The sequence below is a fragment of the Trichosurus vulpecula genome, chromosome 1, assembly GCF_011100635.1.
Source record: "Trichosurus vulpecula isolate mTriVul1 chromosome 1, mTriVul1.pri, whole genome shotgun sequence".
NCBI lineage: Eukaryota > Metazoa > Chordata > Mammalia > Diprotodontia > Phalangeridae > Trichosurus > Trichosurus vulpecula.
This window is the reverse complement of record NC_050573.1, coordinates 259,489,452-259,510,345: the sequence shown is the minus strand read 5'-3', so window position 1 is coordinate 259,510,345 and position 20,894 is coordinate 259,489,452. Positions and strand designations below refer to the sequence as shown.

The 20,894-nt window shown below is 37.3% G+C and overlaps 1 protein-coding gene across 1 annotated transcript in view; it reads right to left on the bottom strand.

Annotated features, from left to right (window-relative positions):
* Positions 1–20,894, bottom strand: part of SPIDR (scaffold protein involved in DNA repair) — a 573,123-nt gene that overhangs the window by 214,440 nt on the left and 337,789 nt on the right. Inside the window, exons 9-10 of the mRNA XM_036758339.1 lie at positions 19,810–20,020; positions 17,850–18,121 (exon numbers count right to left, since the gene is read on the bottom strand). Coding sequence (XP_036614234.1) covers positions 17,850–18,121; positions 19,810–20,020 — 483 coding nt within the window. The remainder of the gene's footprint in view (positions 1–17,849; positions 18,122–19,809; positions 20,021–20,894) is intronic.

Here is a 20,894-nt window from a genome sequence, read left to right as displayed (position 1 = left end):
TGTGAAAAAAAGGAACCCAGAGATTTCTATTTTTGCTTCACAATTTCATTGAGCTTGTCGAGTTTGTCATGCTGGTTACATATGTCTGAGAAACGGGGAAGATCAGCCAAAGGCCATAGGTTATTACTGTTTAGCATTTATGAAGCAATGAAAGTGTGTGTGTATGTGCATTCCACTTTCAAATATAAGACTAAAATTCTATCATGAAACACTGATTTCATTCAACCAGAGGGTAATAATCATAATGACATTTATAAAACTCTTTCACATTTGAAAAACATTTTACATATGTTATTTCATTTGATTTTCACAACAACCCGTGATGTAGGTGCTGTTATCCTCATTTTACAAATGAAGAAACTGAGGCTGAGAGAGTAAAGTGACTTTCCCAAGGTTACGTAGCTAGTAAGTATCTGAGGCAAGATTCAAACTCAGAACTTCTTGACTCTAAGTCTAGCACTCTATCCACTGTGCCACCTAGCAAAATGGTACACAGAAAAGTAGCAAAAGGTCACGGATATATATGGGGAAATGCTGATGCCTACTTTTTTAGACATTTAAGAAATATTGAGTCTGGACTAGATTACTTTATAAGGAAATGAGGTTCTACCACTGGAAATGTACGAGAAAAAGCTAAAAGGGCTTCATCTACTGAGCCAGAAGTTAGACTAGAGGTCTTCTAAGGTACTTTCTAATTCTAATATTCAATGATTCTGTCATTTATTCATTAAATGCTAATTACAACCTCCAAAAGGTTCTGTACTTGGTCCTGAGAGAACACATTCCCGAGGAGAGGTTAAGATATGTTAGACAACTGTAACACATGGCAAATGTGGTCTATAATCTGGCTCAAGGATGGGGAACCTGTGCCTTAAGGCCACATCTGGCGTTCTAGGTCTTTGGGTGTGGCCTTTTGACTGAATCCAAGTTTTACAAAACAAATCCTTTTATTAAGGGGATTTGTTCTGTGAAGTTTGGATTCAGTTAAAGGGCTGCACTTGAGGACCTAGAGGGCCACAGGTTCCCCACCCCTGAGCTAGCTGATATAAAAGTTTTGGAGGGCTGCTCTAATGTGACCATAATACTGCCTCAAGATAAGAAATGCAGGCAAGGGATGTGGAACCACTTAAGAAGTCTCTAGCCCTTTCAGTAACATAAAGGGTCAGGAACGGAGGGGAAACTTGTCAAAAGTATTGAGGTTTGAAGGTATGAGGGTTAAGGCGAGGAAGGAATCACTCATAGCTGTGAGGGATAGGGGAAGGCTTCATGGATAAAATAGCATTTAAGCTTAGCCGTAAAGCTGGGGTAGGATTTCATAGTTGGATATAGGAGGTAGTGGGAGAGGAATGGAGTATAAATAATAAACGTGGCAGAGAGGTAGACCCAGATGGCCTCTGAGGTCCTTTCCAACTCTGATATTCTATGATTCTTTGAGGGTGACATATTTCAGCCAGAGAGAATGGCATGAGACAAGTCTGGGCAACAGGAATTAATATAGTTTTCCTGGACTACTGAGCAGATTAGACTGACTGGCCTGGAGGGTTTAAGCAAAGAAAAGGTGAGAATTAAGGCTGGATACCTGAAGCTTGAGGTCATTGAGGAAAAGGAGCCTGGAATTTATCTGATAGGTAATAGGGAGCTATTAAAGGTTTTGAGGCATGAGAGTGAATGATCAAAACTTTAGGAAGATTATTCCAGTAGCAGTAAGACCAAGTAATTTGCCAAAGTATTTCATTACTTCACGTGGGAGGTAATGATGACCTGAACTAGGATGGGGCACTGTGAGAAGTGAGAGGTGTTGAGCAGAAAAAATCAAGAGAATATTTTGAAAAAAAGACTTTTACTTATACACTACCTACATATTTCCTCCTGCCTACATATTTCCTCCCCCTGATATACAAAGAGTCATTCTCTAAAGCAAAGATTTTTTTAAAAGAGGAAGAAAAAAATTCAGCAAAACTAGTCAAAAGATAATAACAATAATAATAATAAAAATAAATAAAACTAGCATTTTTATAGCACTTCAAGAAATTTGCATGGCACTTTGCAAATATTATCTTATTTTATCCTCACAATTACCCCAAAAGGTAGGTATTATCATTATTTCCATTTTACAGATGAAGAAATTGAAGCAACCAGAAGTTGGGACTTTCCTAGAGTCATATAAGTAGTAAGTACCTGAGGCTAGATTTTGAATTGGGTCTTCTGACTCCAGGTTCAATGTTTTATTGACTGTGCAACCTAGCTGCCTCTAAAAAGCAAAAACAAACAAAGAAACCTCCGATATGACAGCCCTGATAGAATTTTTAAAATGATCGAGAATAGGATGTTAAGGAGAAGTAAGAGTTCAATATTATTCCAAGATTTTAGTTTTAGCTGACAATGAGAATGGCGAGATAATTAATAGGTGAGTCAGAAGAAATTGGTTTCAGGGCATAGAAAAGGTAATGAGCTTGGTTTTAGACATACTGAGTCTGAGGTGATAGAGGTACAACCATCTTGAGATGTCTAGGACTAGACAGATGTATTAACAATTAAGGACAATGACTTCTATGTTTGTATCCCAAAGACATCATAAAAATGGGAAAAGGACCCATATGTACAAAAATATTTATAGCAGCTCTTTTTGTGGTGGAAAAGAATTGGAAATTGAGGGGCTGCCCATCAATTGGGGAATGGCTGAACAAGTTGTGGTATATGAATGTAATGAAATACTATTGTTCCACAACACATGATGGGCAGGTGGACTTCAGAAAAACCTGGAAAGACTTGCATGAACTGATGCTGATTGAAATGAGCAGAACCAGGAGAACACTGTACACAGTAACAGCAACATTCTGTGATGACCAACGCTGACAGACTTAGCTCTTCTCAGAAATGCAACAAATTAAGACAATTCCAAAAGAATCATGATGGAAAATGCTCTTCACATTCAAAGAAAGAACTAGGAAGTCTGAATGCAAATCGAAGCAAACCATTTTCTCTTTTTCTTTGTTTTTTTTTTCTTTCTAATATTTTTCTCTTTGGTTCTAATTCTTTTTTATAACATTACTAATGTGGAAATATGTTTAATATGATTGCACATGTATAGCCTATATCATATTGCATGATATCTTGGGGAGGGGGAGAAAAAAAGGTTGAGAAAATTTAAAACTCAAAATCTTATAAAAGTGAATGTTAAAAACCAAAACTAAGTAAATAAATGGTAAAAAAAAAAAAAAAAGAATTAAGGAGGATGTACATGAAAGTAGAAAAAGAGGTATGGAATAGGGTGGATTCCTTAGACAATCTCATCTCCAAGACCAATCTGGTCAAAGACTGGATGCCAATATTTTGTCACCCGCTTTGCAGTTAGAAGAGGAGTGGGAGTAGCTGGAAGATGCCAAAATGTCTCCTTTCTACAAATGTCAAGAACTTATGCCCTTGTGATCTTTTCACTGTGGGGGAATGGAAAATAGGTTTTTGCCTGGAAACCGTGGTGGGACTAAGGTTTAGAAAGATCAGAAGTAGTGAAGGAACACCATAAAGGGAATTGGAATCAATATTGGTAAAAGATGAACAAAGGACAAGTTGTGGTGATAAAACGTTATGATCAGTAAGGAACTTGTGGTTGCAAAAATGGTGGAAGTAAGTGTTTGAATAAGTAAGAAGGAGGGGTGAACAAAGCGTGAAAAGTGCTTTCGTGGCAAACAGGATGGATTGCCTCCATCTCCGTTCAGTAAAGACCCCCTATTTCTGAATTCCTCTTTGCAGTAACTTTTTTTTAAGAGGAGAAAAAAACCCCAACAATAACCAGGCAGAGTTCTCTGGATTCTACCCCATTTCTGCCTCAGAAGTGAGTCAGAGTGAGAAGAACAAGTGGGAATGCCAAAGAGGAAGTTTAAGCAGTAAAAGTAGGAGATGATCACGCTTTTAGTAAATGCGCAGAGGGTAAGTCCGGAAAGTTTGACAATATAACTGATGAAAAAGAAAAGGAACTTCATGAGAACTAGAGTTTAAGAGGTCAAGAAAATAAAGGATGTATCATTCTGTTGCGATAAACAGAATGACAAAGAAAACAGATTAGTAGATCTTGGAATAATGATTAAGGGCAAAAAAAAAATAATTTTCGACAAAAACAGGGCCAAATGACCTAAAGATGTGACGTGATGTGGCCCTATGACATTCAAGAAAACATTTCACAAGTTAATCAGAGACATAAGGCTAGGAAAGGGGCAATGCTGAGACTAAGTGGTGGATTTAAGAAACAGATTAAGAGAGCGGTAGAGTTTTCAAACAGACACAAGCCAAGGTAAAAAGAGTGACTACAGTGTGAACTAATGTTTTCTTAAAGCAAACAAACATAAATAAGGAGAGGCCTCAGGGTCAGGAAGACAAGGCCTGGCTCATGTTCCGCCTCAGACTGGTGGCTAGTCCTATTGACTATGTGGTCCTTAACAAGTCATTTAACCTTGTAATGCCCCAGGTGACTCTCTAAGATTACAAGTTGCAGGACAGATGACCTGCTCTGGTATAGTTAGTTCCCTTACATTGGAGAAATCACAGGTCCTGTCCGAAATGAACAAAAAACCCAAACATCTTACAATCCTCTTGGCCTCACATGTAAAACACTTTAATTCATTAAGATGGAGAAATGTGAACTACAGAATACAAGCTGCTTGAGGAGAGATATCTACCACACTTTTGCTTTGGTACCTTGAATGGCTAGTACAGAGCCTGGCACATAGAAGAAACTTAATAAATGCTTGTTGAGTAGACCCAGTGAATGATTAGAAAGATGGTGGTAGACAAAGTATTTGGAGCTAGGAGTGTGTGTAGTTAATAAATTTCTGGTTTTGAAGTCAGAAAGACCAGGGATCAAATGCTGTTTTGGAGATTTACTCCCTTTGGGACTTCCAGCAAGTTACCTCTCAGCTTCCATTTTCTCATCTATAAAATGAGGGACTTCCAAGGTTCCCTTTCACTCTAAATCTGTGAGCATAGAGTATGAGGATCTTTTTTTTTGGAGGGGGGAAGGCAAGGCAATTGGGGTTAAGTGACTTGCCCAAGGTCACACAGCTAGTAACTGTCAAGTCTCTGAGGCTGGATTTGAACTCAGGTTCTCCTCACTCTAGGGCCAGTGCTCTACTCACTGTGCCACCTAGCTGCCCACCCCTCACCCCCTTTTTTGAGTATGAGGATCTTTAAAGCACATCTCTGGTTCAGATGGAGAAGACATGCCACCATGGTATAATGAAAGGTCACTAGATTTAGAATCCACTTCAATGGATCTCTGTTCAAATGCTTGTTTTGTCACTTAGTCTAGCTATGTGACTTTGACAAAGTCACTTAATCTCGGTAGTCCTCAGTGATCTCATCTGTAAAATGAGAGGGATCTGACTAGACCACCTCTAAGGTTCCTTCCAATTCCAATAAATCTAGGGTTCTATCATCTATTGCTGGATCATAGAAAAAGAGAATACCAATCAACTGGATTAGAAAGAAATTAAGGTCTCACAAGCAGGAAAAGAGAACATAACAATACGGAGAGATCAATAATACGTGAACATGGCTGTGTATACAGCTATGGAGTCAGACCTACACCACTGATGAACTTCCTTTCAAAATGATTTAGGGCTTGTTTGGCATAAATGCTGCTTCCTTCAAAGCAAATTCAAATACAATCTACTGCTTCTAATCACCACTGTCTACCATTTATGGAAATCATTTCCTTATATTTGTCTCATTCCCTCTGCTTTTAATAAGTACACTTCATCCATGTGAAGTTTTTTTTTTTTAAACTTTTTGTTTCTTTGCTCAATTCTTAAGACTAATTGCCACTGATGACCACCATTTTATGTGTGGTTACACTAGCCTCCATGTTGTGGTATTTTCCTAAAACATCTTTATCTAATAATAAACTCTACTTTCTTTAACTGTCACAGGGGCAGGGATAAAATTCGCATAATGAATTTTAAATAAAGAGCCTGTGTTTGTTTATTTTTAATAAATAATCATTAATTATTTATGAAATAAGAACATTGGTAAATGTAAGTAGGTCAAATTGTGGGGGAACTGAATAGGACAGGAATCTACATTTGATTATGCTATCCAGTGTAGCTTCAAGGTAACAGATTCAAAGGCCTCTAAGGTCAAGGAACGATGATGTGTTTCAACATCTCTTTCCTTCTGTTTGGCTTCTACCATTGTCACTGGGTTATCTACTAGTGTTGGTACAACTGTAGGCGTGTTTGTTGTTCTACATCACTCTTTGGTCTATAGCCTATGAGAGCCTCTACGGATTTAATTTTGTTTAAATCTCTCTACCTGACATCTTGCCAAGTAGGTGCTTAGTAAATGCTGATGAAATGCAAATTTAGGAGTCGCCACTTGAAGATTTTTTTTTTTAAAAAAAAAGCATATGCTTTAAAACGAAAAAGGGCACAGATCACTGTTTATTCTGAAAGGTTTATTTTTTAAAAAAAGCATGTGAGTATCTTTCAAAACAACTGGCAAAATGTTTTCACTGTGGTCTCACTTTGTTCTGTATACACCAGGACATTCCTCTTCCCTCTCCCCGCTACACAAGTACATCTAAACAGAACATTTAATTGATCTAAATTACATTATATTTGATATTAGTGGGCCTCTTTTTTTCCCCAAGTAGAAGATAAACAGGAAATAGGTAATTCAAATGATTTAAACAGCGGCTGATTGCATGTTAGAAATGCCTCTTATCTCCATTTCAGGTTTTAATTGTGTACATACAAATGGGTTTTCAATATTTATGGAAAACTACTTCAAAATTTAAAATATATTTAAAATTCCTGAAGTGGTTAAAAATGTTCACAATGTACTCTAAACAGAAAAAAAAAAAAGAATGACAGTTTTGGGGAAGTCTTTTTGTTTCCTAAACGGAGCAATGCTTTGACTTCAGGCCTTGTCTCTTATTAGACTGTATCAAATAGCAAAATAGGAATACGAAGTGCAACAAGAAAAGGGACCCTGCCTAAAAAGAGTTTAGGACATTTTCTTTTTGCATGGAATGGAACACATAATGACTATTAAATTACATTTGTTTCTCATTTCTCTGTCAGATTTTTTTTCACAAATGATTGTCATCATTTGTTTCTGAGAGATAACTTTTATACCAGCAGTACTACCACTTGGCATAATTCATAGCGTCTACATGCCAGAATGAGTACTCAGGAGTGAGAGGCCATGCCATCCTATGTATATAGCCTAGTATAAGTTATATATCCTACTATCCCAGTGTAGACTCTTGACATAATGAGGAAGGAGGTAGCGGTATTTGTGAGGGGTAATAATTATGCCATTGTTCCTCCAATTATCTCTAACAGAGATAATTTTGCCTCTTTTTGTACTTCCAGATCTTAGCACAGTGCCTGGCATGTAGTAGGTGCTTAATAAATGTTTACTGATTTTATTCATTGAAACTGCCATAAGTTATCCCAATGTGCTCCTGGGCAAGTTACTTGACTTACTCTGTGCCTCAGTTTCCTCACTTGCAAAATGAGTTGGACTAGATGATCCATAAGGTTTCATATGGTTCTAAAATTTTATAATTCTTTGATTCTTTGAACAAGTTCAATGGGCACTAGGCAATTAAGCAAAAGACAGCAGATACTGACAGAAAGAGGCTGACAATATATACCTTACTCTCCTAGTAATCCCCCATCTCTCTGCCATGTGATAGAAGATAGGTTTCCTAACTGATTCTCTGGAATGTTTAGTTTTTATGCTTTATTATAGTCACTGCCTATGCTGACTAGTTGTTTAATCACCATGATCAGAAATGTCTCATAAATAGGGTTCATTCTCCACCAGGTCCTACCTACTTACAGAACTGTGAATGACTTAACCTGTAATAACAGTAGAAAAAAGCGAAAATTTTCCATCAACACCCAAAGGCCCCCAAACTTCTTTTAAAAAAAAAAGTGACAGGAGAGACTTGAATGTCTCTTATTGCTGAAATCTGGACTACCTTTTGGATATTTCACAATTCATAGGACATGATCTTTTGATTTACCATGTCTGATTCTGTATAAGGGGGATGGCTCAGAATCCAAAAGGTCTATTTTAATTTCAAGGTTGGCGTACTAGATATCTGCCTTAGGGAGATAAGTTCTTCCTTATCTTGAGAAAGCAACATTTTTAGTTACTGCATAGAGAAAATTATTATGACTAATGCTCAAGCTGAGTGTGCTCAGGTATGACTGTAGCAAGACATAAAGTTAATTAATATTTTGTGGGAAAATTTTTTGCTTGTTCAAAGAAACAACACCAAGAAGTCACTCAGAAAAACAGCCAGCCTGGCCATATGCAGATTTCTTTTTCATAGGTTTTGGCATATGCTGTCACTTTTTACAGAAAACCCATGAGCAGTAAAAATTTTCCTGAGGCTCAGTTTGAGGAGGTGGAAAAATGTCTTGGAGTAAAAGTGGAAGATAGAAAGGATTTGAGAAAACTCAAACCCATTTTGAACACCAAAGGAAAAGACTTGGAGGTTCCTATAAAGGTGAAGGTGAAGAAAAAAGAGTGAATATCCCAAAGAAGCAATAATGGAACTTAGCTTCTCCCTCATGGTAGAGAGATGGGAGACTCTGAGGACAGTTCAGTATCTACCATCAGCCACAGTCTTTCTGTCTGCTGGTACAAAGCTATTTCCTGGGGAAACAGCCCATTCTTCTGTACATGACATTTAAAAAAAAAACCAAACCCCAATACATTTTGCGGAGGCCCTTTTGTTTTTATATACTGAAATAATTTCTCACCTCACCTGCAGGTTGAATCTTCCCCTGTGCCAAAGAAAAGAAAGAATGTAAAACCAGCAGACACAGAGAAAGTGGGTGACATATAGCTTACTGTTCTGGTAGACTCCTATCTCTCTGCCATGAGGGAGAAAATAAATTTCATTATTGCTTCTAAGGTTTATTTTTCAGTTACTGAGAGTTTCTACTTTTTAGTGATATTTTCATTTGCTTTGCTGTTGTCTTTGTCTATATTTGTCCTTTTGATTCATCTTATTTCAATTTCTATTCATTAATACAAATTTTCCCATGTTACTTCATATTCTCCATATTCATCTATTTGTACTGCATGATAATATTTAATTACATACACATGCCTTAGTTTTTTTGGGCATCTGCTTATCAGAGGGCATTCAATTTGTTTTTAGTTCTTTGCTAATACAAAAAGAGCTGCTATGGATATTATTATTTATATTGGAACTTTTTTATTTTCTTTTTAAACTCCCTCAAGATACCATTCACTGGTGGGAGAGGTAGGTCAAAGGGACCATTTATCAACTGGGAATGGCTTGCATTCTTATACATTTGAATTGGTTCTCTCTATATTTGAGAAACAAGGCCTTTATCAGAGACACTTGATGTAAAGATTGTAGGAATATAAATTTTCATCGCTGAAACCTCGCAAGATATCTTAGGATTTACAAGCTAGATTTCTTTTCAGGGACCATGCCTTAAACCCAAATTACTCTGGCTCTCACAGACTGTATTTGGCCAGAAACCCTGAGGGTCTTCCCTTCCCAGATTGATTTTTTTAAATAGGTTAAAGAGGCCATTCTTTGCCTTATTTCTTACCTAGCCTTAATCACTAAATGGGCATTGCCTCAGACAAACTGAGACCTGGGAAAGACCTTCACTTCAAAAGGCCAAGGTCTCCCACTGCATCCTGGGCCATCTCTAGTTGTCCTAATCTATATCTGGCCACTGGACCCAGATGGCTCTGAAGGAGAAAGTGAGGCTGGTCACTTTGCACAGCCCTCCCTCACTTAAATCCAATTCATTTGCAAGTCAAGACATCACCTTCCTGGTGTCACTGGTCCTCTTCAAAGGACAGACAACAACATGGGTCAAAGGACATGGTCAGCTTAATGACTTTTCTTACAGTTAGGCAGTGCAGTGGATAGAGTGCTGATATTGAGTCAGAAGATCTGAATTCAAATTCTGCCTTAGATATAATTCTGCCTTTAGATACTATGTGACCCTGGGTAACCACCCTCAGTCTCAGTTGCCTTATTGGTTAAATTGGGATAATAATAGCACCGACTTCCAAGGGCTATTGAGAGGATCAGATGAGATAACATAGGCAAAGTACTTTGCAAACCTTAAAGTTCTTATATAAATGACAGCTAAACAGCACTATATCTTTATATTTTTATCACTCTAGCACCCAGCAAAAGATGAGCTCATGAATTTGGAAGAGTTGTAACTCAGCCAAGTTTTAGGGTCCAGTCACATCATGTTCCAGACAAGAAGGAGTTATTGTAAAGGGTGAGCATTAAAAGTTCTTTAGAACAAGTATACGTAAGGCCTTGGGATCACTTTTTTGTTCTGGAGAGGGAGTTTGTGGGGGAAGTCAGGTAATCCTCCAACATGCTGATGAACACCTTAGTTCAACTATGTGTTTTTCTCTTTTTTACTTCCCTTGATTTGGTTACTCAAAAGATTATTGAATGAAATTAGATCTACGTGTCTCAGAATCTCATACAATTTTAACATACGCATTAGAAATCACTTTTTTGGGGGTGAGTCTTTAAAATTTCCATTTTTTTAAGTAACCCACAAACAACAGACACAGTGCTATCTTAAATTTCATCTCTACTATCTACCTACTTGTGTAACACTGGGCAAGTGAGTTAAAGGTTTCTAAGCCTCTACCTAGACCTTCTCTCTACCTTTTTCTACCAGGTTGGCAATGTAACCTGGAGACCTCCTCTCCTCACTGGTGAATCCCTTCCCAGGACCACCTGAAGCAGGACTCCAGATATTCTTCCTCTCACTTACTTCTACTTACTCTGGATTCTACCTCCCCCTCAGCTGCTGAACTGCCCCTATAATTTCTCTTTTTTCCTCCCTCCTGACCCTCATTTTCCAGAACACTTATATATGTTGTCTTCTCCCATTAGAATATATCATTGAGGGTAAGGTCTGTCTTCTTTGAGTGTATTTGTATCCCCAGCATTTAGCTCACTGAACCTAACATATCATAATTGATTAATAAATGCTCTATCCACTATCTATGCCTCGTGTTCTTTACCTGTAAAATGTGGAGGGTGTACTCTTTGACCTCCAAGATCCCTTTCAGCTCCAAATATATGATTCCATGATTTTCTCTACCTCTCAACCAATTGTGTGACTGTGAAGATATGTTCTGTGGTGGACGATCATTCACAAAAGTCTGTTTTCTTATCCTTTCATCAAGGATGTTTTCTTTGCCTTGTGATCACTTAATTTTCAGAATAGCAAAACACGTGTATGGATGACACAATTAAAAGTCACCTTGATGTTTCACTGAAAAGAATATGGTTAAGTGTCTTCCTTCTTTTAGCTTTTATTTGATGAAATTAATTCAATGCTACATGACCTGAAATATCATTCTCTGTCTTTCTCTCTGTGTCTGTCTCTGTCTTTGTCTCTCTCTCTCTCCTGGAATTTGTTCTCTCTCAAAGTCAGAAACCAGGAGACTTACATCTTTTCTCTCTGGAATGTTCAATAACTCTGTCCCTCTCATAGGCATGAAGCATTGAATAGTCATTCTCCAGCAATTAGAAGAGTCTTATGCAAATGAGGTCGATCATTGGGTTACATATATATGTTCTTCCACAGTTACCTGCTCTTGCTTTCTTCTTCCATTTTAAAAATATTTTAAGTTGGTTAGTGAATTTCCTAGCTACCTACATAGGTTAATTTTGACCAGGGGTTCTTAACCCTTTTTGGGTCAACAATCTGGACCCCTTCTTAGAACAATGTTTTTAAATACCTATACATAGGACTACAAAGGAAATAAATTAGTTTGAAATACAATTATCAAATTTAAGAAAATTTACAAGTTCATGAACTCTAGGTTAAGAACTCCTGTTTTAGATAAAGCTTTCTCTTTTTTTCCTTGTGGGAATAATTAATCAACAAGCATTTATGTTCCAATGACATGGACTACAATCCTTTCGTGCCTTGACATGAATTTCTGTGGCTAAAAAATTCACATCTTTCTGATCAACCTGTTGGTGAAGTGGTTCTCCAGAAACAGGTAGGTAAATCCCCAGACAACAGTTCATTGCTGGGTCTGTACTCCGAGACTTCAGACTCCTAGGGACTGCTTCACTGACAAAGTCACCTTCACACTACCATGAGGCATCAGAGTATTTCAGTGGAGTGAGTATTATATGTGCACATTTGTGAAACAGATGTGAGAGACCTAACATAATTGAACGATTTTATTTTATATCATTTGTGGGGGTTAGGACATGTCAACTCATCTGTGTAGGGAGTTCTTAGGGAGCACACTCTGCCAACATAGATATGCACCTGTTCTGCAACTTAAGAGTCATAGAAAGTTGCCTAGGGCACCGAGAGGTTAAGGACTTCCACAGGATCATAGAGTCAACATGTGTCAGAGGCTGCATTTGAATGCAGGTAATCCTGACTCCAAGACCTGCTCTCTATCCACCAGGCCTTGTTGTTTCTTTTTTATATCATGTAATTTAATTAGTGGAACCAGGTGTTCTTAACCTTTTTTTCCTGTCATAGACTCCTTTGGCAGTCTCGGGAAGCCTATGGATCTCTATTCAGAACAGTATTTTTAAATATACTTTAAAAATACATAGGATGACAAAGAAAATCTATTTTACTGAAAAACACACATACAAGTTCAAAGATCCCAGGTTAAAAACTCCTGGGTTCTTAAACAGAGGGCTGGATCTTTTCCACGTAGCACGGGGCTCTAGACAAGATTAAGAATCACTATCCTCATTAGACCTGGCTCCTAAAAGCCTAAGTATTCAAAATTCTCAGAGCCCACAGCTGAAAACAGATAAAATGAGATTTGTCCAAGGACACATATATTTTAAATGTGCTACTGTGCCATCTCAAATTTGAATGGCTCTTTTAGTTTTACAAAGTACTTTCAAACCCATCAGTCTAGTTAGCCCTCATAATAGCCCTATGAGGCAGGTAGGGCAGATATGAATTTCATTTTACAGAAGAAGAAATTGAGAGTCAGAAAGGTTAAATAATTTATCCAAAGTCACACCATCAGCAAGTGGGCAAAGCTGGTACTAGAACCCAGGTCTTCTGACTGTGGTACTCTTTTGCATATTTCATGCCTCAATTTTTTTTTCTGAATATCCTTACCAATTTTCCTTAAGGAAAAGCAATTGTGTTTCCCATTGCTCCCAGAAAAACCTTACCCTCAAATGAGCATAGTTAGCTATCAGTCCAAAAACATCTGAATCTTTCTCCTTACTTGCGAGAGGCTATAATCTCAGTGACTGCTCTTCTTCCCTCACATGACTGTTAATCTCTTATTTTTTGAGTTTTCCCCTGCTCAGTCGTTTACCCCCAAGATCTTCTTGCCAGTACATGCATTAATAAGTGTTCCAAGCTGCTTATCCAAAGCATTCGGGGCTCAACACCGGCAATGATTCACTACGCTTTAGTCTCAACTCTCACACATGCATTTAACAAGTAAAACAGGTACCATGGAAGGGATCGGAGGGATAGCCTTGGATACTGAGCTTGGTTTTGATTACTCACAAAACAAATACAGCAGAAGAAATAATGAAGCTAGTTTCACCATGCTATCTTGCCAATGTGACTCAGCCTCGGCTCTCCACCTCTACTGAATATGTGGCTTGCCTACTCAGGTGGAGCAGGTTTCACAAAGGAAGCTCATTTCCCAGCTTAGCACATGTGCACATCTTAAAAACTTAACATTACACATCATTCAGACTTTTATCTAATCCAAGCTTATACCAGCTAGTCACAATGAAGCCTGCCTCAAGGGAGCAAGATGGTCCACAAGGCCAAGAAACAGATATTTATTTCCCTTTCCTTTGGGAAGTAACAACTTTCAAAACTAATGCAAATAGCATGCCCTTAAAAAATGTTTGTTCATTGTCCGATGGATCATACATATTCCAAACTGACATAAAGGCAATGTTGCCCTAGGATTTATCCAAATGTAGGATCTTTTTCTTTTAGAATTCAAACAACTTCAGAAATCCAGAGGACTACAAGAATGCCAAAATAAAGCATTAACAGCCTGAAGCATTGCCAACTGGGCTATGATTCAGGAGTGCCAATTATCTAACCTCAGACTGGATTGTCTGGTTTGGGGTGCCTTTTGTTGTCCCCTGAGTACTCCAGGGGTTGGCTCCAGCTTCTGTTTCATGTGCCAGAGATCTTTGGTTGCACCACACCAATCTCTAGCCCTTGCACCCAGCAGACACATGGCACATGTCTGTTGAACTGAACTGAATGCCTAAGTATTTGTTAAAGGCTGAAGGATGCTATGCAGAGTATTTTTTTCCTCCTCACTGGTGCAACCTTACTATATCTCACCATAATTTATTAACTAAGGAAAGACCTTCTACCTCAGTAAAATAGTACTGAGCCATTATCTACAGACATGTATTTAATAGTTGTCTACTTTGAGCTAGGTAACAAATAAACATTTTTATACTGCCCAGATGTCATACCCAAGGGATAATCTTAGGCAACAGTGCTAAGTCAAATTATACATTTATTTTAAGTTTTAGTACTCATCTATTTGTACCAATACTAGCTTAAATCTAGCCTAAAACTCTATTCCCCACCCTCCCAATTTTTCAATCTGCATATAGTTATTTGAACAAAGGGGTCTACATGATATACATGAAGTAAATGGTGGTGATAGTGAAAACAGCCCAACACACCAGGAAAAGAGCTTGAGATCCTCAGCACATTTTGTGAAGGATAATACTAGTTAACATTTATATAGCTCTTGATAGTTTACAAAGCACATTATCTCCTTTGATCCTCAGGAAAACCCTGTAGATAAGAGATGAAGACCATTGTCTGAAGTAGGGTTAGAGATTGGCCTTTGATTTCACTGACACCAGCAACTCCCAGGTATCCTTTACCAATGGAGACTGACAGTTTTTCTGTAACTGATAATCTTAGGAAATTCCTAGGGCATTCAGAAGTTAAATGATTTGTCAGGTCATACAGACAATATATGTTACAGGCAGGTCTTAAACTCAGATAATTCTGGCTCTGAGGTCAGTTCTCTATCTACTCTGTCATGCTGTCTCTTTGGTTAGACACTGGAAACAAATAACCCAAGGCCATATTCTTGCCAAACAAAGTTTAAGGTAGAACTTGAAAAGTAAAAGTAGAACTTGAAAGGTGTTATTTGATTTCATTTTTTTCATTTAAAAAAAAGAAATATTTATTTTATTTTGGACTTAAGAAATAAAACAAACATTTCTATAAAATAGAGTAGGAAAAAACCTATATGCGCCAAATACTATAGCATCTAAATTTTTAAAGGAAAAAAAATTACAGGTAGAAATAGATAGTAATACCATAATAATGGGGGCATTTAATCTTCCCCTCTCAGAACTAGATAAATCTAACCAAAAAATAAATAAGAAAGAAGTCAAGGAAGTAATAGATAAGCTAGATATTAACTAGATATCTATAAGCTAGATAGAAACACATTTAAAAATGAGAGATACATACAGAGTTAAAATAGAGGGTTGGAGGAGAATTTATTATGCTTCAGCTTATGAAAAAAACCAGGGTAAACCATCATAATCTCAAAGTTAAAGCTAAGCTAGATTTAATTAAAAGAGACAAATAGAGTAATTACATTTTGATAAAAGGCACCACAGATAATGAAGCACTATTAATATCTGATTTCATTTTAAGCAGGAAACTACTTACTATATGCCATTGGCCTCTTGGCTTAGTATGTCCAGCAGCAAGCACTGCATGAAGGGGTTGCAATGGCTGGTACTGCTTGTGAAGCCATGGGAAAAGGCTTTCCTTATGCTGGTCATGATAGAAGAGAAAAAAGATGTACACAACTTCCTTTTTCAATCTCTCCCTCTAACTCTGATGACTGCCATCATGCTGGCACATTTAGATGAATTTTGAAGGCCCTGTCAGAGTTTTAATTATTTGCTTATTAATTTTTTGTATTATTTGTACTTCCAAAAAGGATGTGAATTGATTTGCAGTGATAAAAAAGGGCAATTAAAAATAAAGTATAGGAGAAAAACTGGGGTAAAAAGGGATTGCAGGATGAGACATTTACTGTAGCTGAACAACAATTTAAGCCCCAAGCTTTCTAGCTATTAGGGCAAAAAAGGAAACACATTGGCTAAAATAGGTCTCATAGTTTAATAAAAGGAAGCATCATAAGTTGCTCTGGAGAGACAACATCTTCCTGGCACTAAACCATAGGAGGAATTTTTCACATGAATCTCCATATGAGGCAAACTAGTCAATGTAATGGTCTATGTCTCCAACTACAGTTTTGTAAGAGATACAGAAGCCATTTCTACATAGACATTTTTTATGTTGACTCTCCCCTATAAAAGCTGAGGGTCTTTTGTTAAATGTTAATGCATTAAAGATATTTCTGTAGGAAGTTATTATAATACATTCCAGATACAGAGTTTTCTGATGATCTAACTAAATACAGGGAATGAAGTTATTTTTTCATTTTGTTTTGTTTTGTTTTTGGAGGGAGGGAGGGAAGCAATTGGGGTTAAGTGACTTGCCCAAGGTCACACAGCTAGTAAGTGTGTCAAGTGTCTGAGGGTGGATTTGAACTTAGGTCCTCCTGATTCCAGGGCCAGTGCTCTACTCACTGCACCACCTTGCTGCCCCAAGGGATGAAGTTTTGACAAGATTTCTTAATCTGTATTCTACTGAACTCTGGAGTTCCATAAAATATGACTAGGAGCACCGTGATGCTAGTGATATTCCTACCTCCCTCTAAATACTAAATTATGCATGAATTTAAATTAAGCATAAATCAAAAATGTTTCTACAAGCAACATTTTTTCAATGTGCAAGAAAACTTATTTTCTAATATTTTGCTCCAAAATTTCCCTAGCTCCACTTTACTAAAAAATCAAGCATTTGCTTGTAGTAAGTATAAGTAAGTAGTAAATATAAGCAGTAAGTATAAGTAAGTATTGTTCCCAAACGTCTCTGGTCCTGGCCAAGGGTAGTAGTGAAGGTATCTCTGCTAGAATGCTTGAAACCTCTTAGGCTCCTTCTGAATGAAAGGTAGCATCCATGTGATTATAGAATAATAGGTGTAGAGCTGGAAGAGAACTTTGAGATCACTGCATTCAATACCCTCATTTGATGAGGAAACAGGGCTGGAGAGGAAAACTGAGGCAAAAGAATATTTTCATTTGAAAGGACCTGGGAGGTTTCATGGAGCCAGTAGCACTGAGCTTAGCCTTGAAAGAAAAGAAGGATTCAGAAAGGAGGAAATAAAGAGAGTGTGATACCCAGTCATAAGAGATAATCTGCACGAATGCACAGATATGAGAAAATGTGGGATAGCTAAGTAGTCCAGGATGGCTAGATTGCTGGAATATAGAACATGTGAAGAAAAATCATGTCACATAAAGTGGTTTAGAGCCAGATAATGGATGGCTTTAAAAAGCCAGCTAAGGAATTTGCATTTTATCCTATAAACAATAGGGAGATACTGAAAAAAGAATGTGTAAACTATTCTGTCTTAAAAACTACAAACTACAATTACAAAAATCTCCTTTGTCAAAAGTAACCCATCTTAATGCACCAGGTTCAATTATAAATGTGTTGCTTTCCAGGTGGGTTCAGCTTACCACTTAATTAAGTCTCCAGTGTAGTTGTTTATTAATTTATTTTTCCAAGTCACATAAACCATAAGGTTCCTGGGTCTAGCTATACATTTGCTCCAAAGAGTAGAGTTGAGAAATAAGACCTTGCAGTTCCTTCACATGAAAAGAAATACCTAGCTTATGGAACCAGAGTGTCAAGGTTCTTTGGGCAACTCACCTCACATTGTGCAGGTCTGCATTTCCCAAAGGGGCAGCCAACTGCGAGGAGGTGTTTCCTGGTTGATATCTGGAGACATCTCTTATAGGAAGGTAATAAACTCTTTGTACCACCACTCGAACCTGCACTCCTTTCCACCTGGCTGTTCCCTGGCTTTCAACCACATCCAGGAGAGAGTCACTTATGGAGAGCTGCGCTGGAATGTACTGTTTTATTTCTTGGAAGTCGCGGGATCCGTCTGTCTCGGTAGTAGTAACATTAGTGCACATTACCTGGCAAAGACATTCAAGAGAAATAACCAGGGTTTAACTTATTGCTGGCCTTTCCATTGTCAACAATCAGCTCTTAATATGTGCAAGGCCTAGGTGAAGTACCAAGAAAAAATGAATAGTTCCTGTCCTCAAGGATGTTATATTTATCATTATTATACTGAGGCAAATTTTAACTTGTTTCCTTTTTTTTTTTAACAGATAAAGTGATTTAAAAGGTATTCATCAAACAGACTATATCTGAGAAACTCAGTGGCTCTGTATTCGACTAGGAAAACTGTAACACTAAAGACATCATGGAACACAATGGTCTCCAAGATAGAACTGTAGTTTTGGCTTCCAGTACTTCAACTATTAATGCCTGGGACAGATATTACAAGCAGAGGGAACAGAAAGAACAAGGAGTAGTATAACCTATCATTTTTATTTTCCTAGATATTCTTATCTTTTTGTTCTTACTGAGATTAAGCCTTGAGTGATTTAATCCACTCAGGTCTGGAATCACAGCCCTGGGGCTACTTTGTCCTGACTCTAGAATCAGCCAGTGAAAACAAATTAGACCTATTCCATAAATTCATACAAATAAAAATTAATAAAATAATTAAAACCAACAAACTAAAAACCAATTAAATTAATAAAATATTAATGTATCCAGCTCCAGAAAAAATTCCATATTTCACATCCCATCTGAATCTTTACCTTGCCATCAAAGTATTCCAACTCTCCCTCTCACTCTACCTATTACTCTGAGAACAGAGATCAAATCAATACCAAGACTGCTTCTAGAAAGGACTTGTCAACTAATTCCCCTCTGGCTCTTCTCAGCATTATTCTGTCTTCCCTGCCCTGTGTATTACTTCCTTATATGTTTTATATAAAATAGGGAGAGCCCTATTAAAATGTAAGCTCTTCAAGAGCAGGGACTATCTTGATTTTGTAAATATCTCCCCTATGCCTGATGCATAGTAAATACTTAATGCATGCTTTTAATTCTATCAAATAAGGTCTCTCATGTTTATATTCAGAACTTTAACTTACCTTAAACTATTTTAAATCCCAGCTACTATGTAAATTAATAAAATATTAATACATCCCTCTCCATCACAACCATCTCCCTTCAATATTTCCAATGATAATTGAGTTTACTGCTCAAATGTTCTACCTGACCTCGTAAAATAGCTGAACAAAAAAACCCGAAAGCATTTCTTCATAAATCTTTCTCAATTCTACTTAATGCCATTTCTTCTAATTCCAGCATTATACAGTTTAAAATCCAACCAAAAAAACAAAGAACCGTGAATGAGGTTAGAGTCACTCAAAAGAAAATAGTAGCTTGCAGAAGAAAGCTGAAACCACACTATTGGTACATTTTAAGATCCCTAAGACAGGTCTGACAAATGTACCAGGCAATTTGGTATTAAATTAAGGAAAACAGCTTAACTTTTACATAAATGAATAAATAAGTAAAATGCAATAAAATCAGAATAATAATATTGAGATAAAATAGAACACAACGGAACACTGATTTCTTGGATGTGTCAAAGAGCCTTCTTCCATTCAATGAAAAACAATAAAACCCCCAACATGTTTTGCTATTAATTTAGAGAGGGACAAAAGTTGTCAATGACTTATACAATCTTCTCAACCAATATTGATACAAGATTTATTTTCCTAATCCAAAAAGAATTTACCTGATGTCCTTCTGATTTCTGAGCAATATCATTTATTTGGCTTTGAAATCTAAACATCTGAGCCAAGGAAATGATTTTTCTTCTTGTAGGCAAAATCCCCAGATACTGCATTTTATCGGATTTTTCTGAATCTTCTTTGACGACAACTTTCTGGCAAAAGTATGTGTTCATAATAATAGGAACGCTTTTATCATGAAGAAGAAGCTTATGCCTGGATAAGAAGAAGAGATAAGACAGAATTATTTATGTGTCTGACAGAATTATTTATGTATTTGTATTATGCATATAGATACACGTATATTACTTAATCTGGCATATGAAGAATGATCACTTCATGGCAATTTAAAAATCAGCCTAAAATCAACAATGTTGACAGCTCTCACAACAATTATATCAATGGGTACCTCTTAAGCTGACGTTTTAAGGCTAGATTCATTTAAAAAAATTACATTAAAGTGCCTAGCTTAGGTAACTAAGTGCCCACAACTGAAGCTCTAGATTTACATAGGGTACATTCAATCTAGCAGGTACCTCATACAATCTCTTTCAACTCACATCTCCACCCTGAGTTTCTCATAGGATTAGAATTGGGATTGTTTTGTCCCTACCCATTATCTCCCCCAGAACCACACAAATTTGGCTCCTGTCAAAATCTTTAAGGAAGTTAGAAAGTCTTCAATTCCCAGGCAAATGCTCAAGCTAACATCACATCAAAGATAGAGTACACAAGTACAACAAAATACAAAGGACTTGCACCCTAACCAGCTTTGTTTTATTCCCTTATAAGTCCCACCTGCCCTAGGGACTTACACAGCACTCTCAACCTTTAGTCCTACTCTGGAGCTGAGATCCACTCCCTCCCACCCTGAGTAAGAAGAAAACTTGGGATTGCTATAGAGTTAGCAATGCCTTTACTCTACCAGTCCAGGAAAAACTCTATTGGGTTTCAGGTTTTTGGTCACAAAATGACTTTATTGTACCATCATTACTGATAATTTCTTTTCCTACAGATCCTGACTTGGCCTAGGACCTCCTTACTGTCCTGCCACTGCCTTCATTGGTTACCATTTCTAGAGCCGTATGGT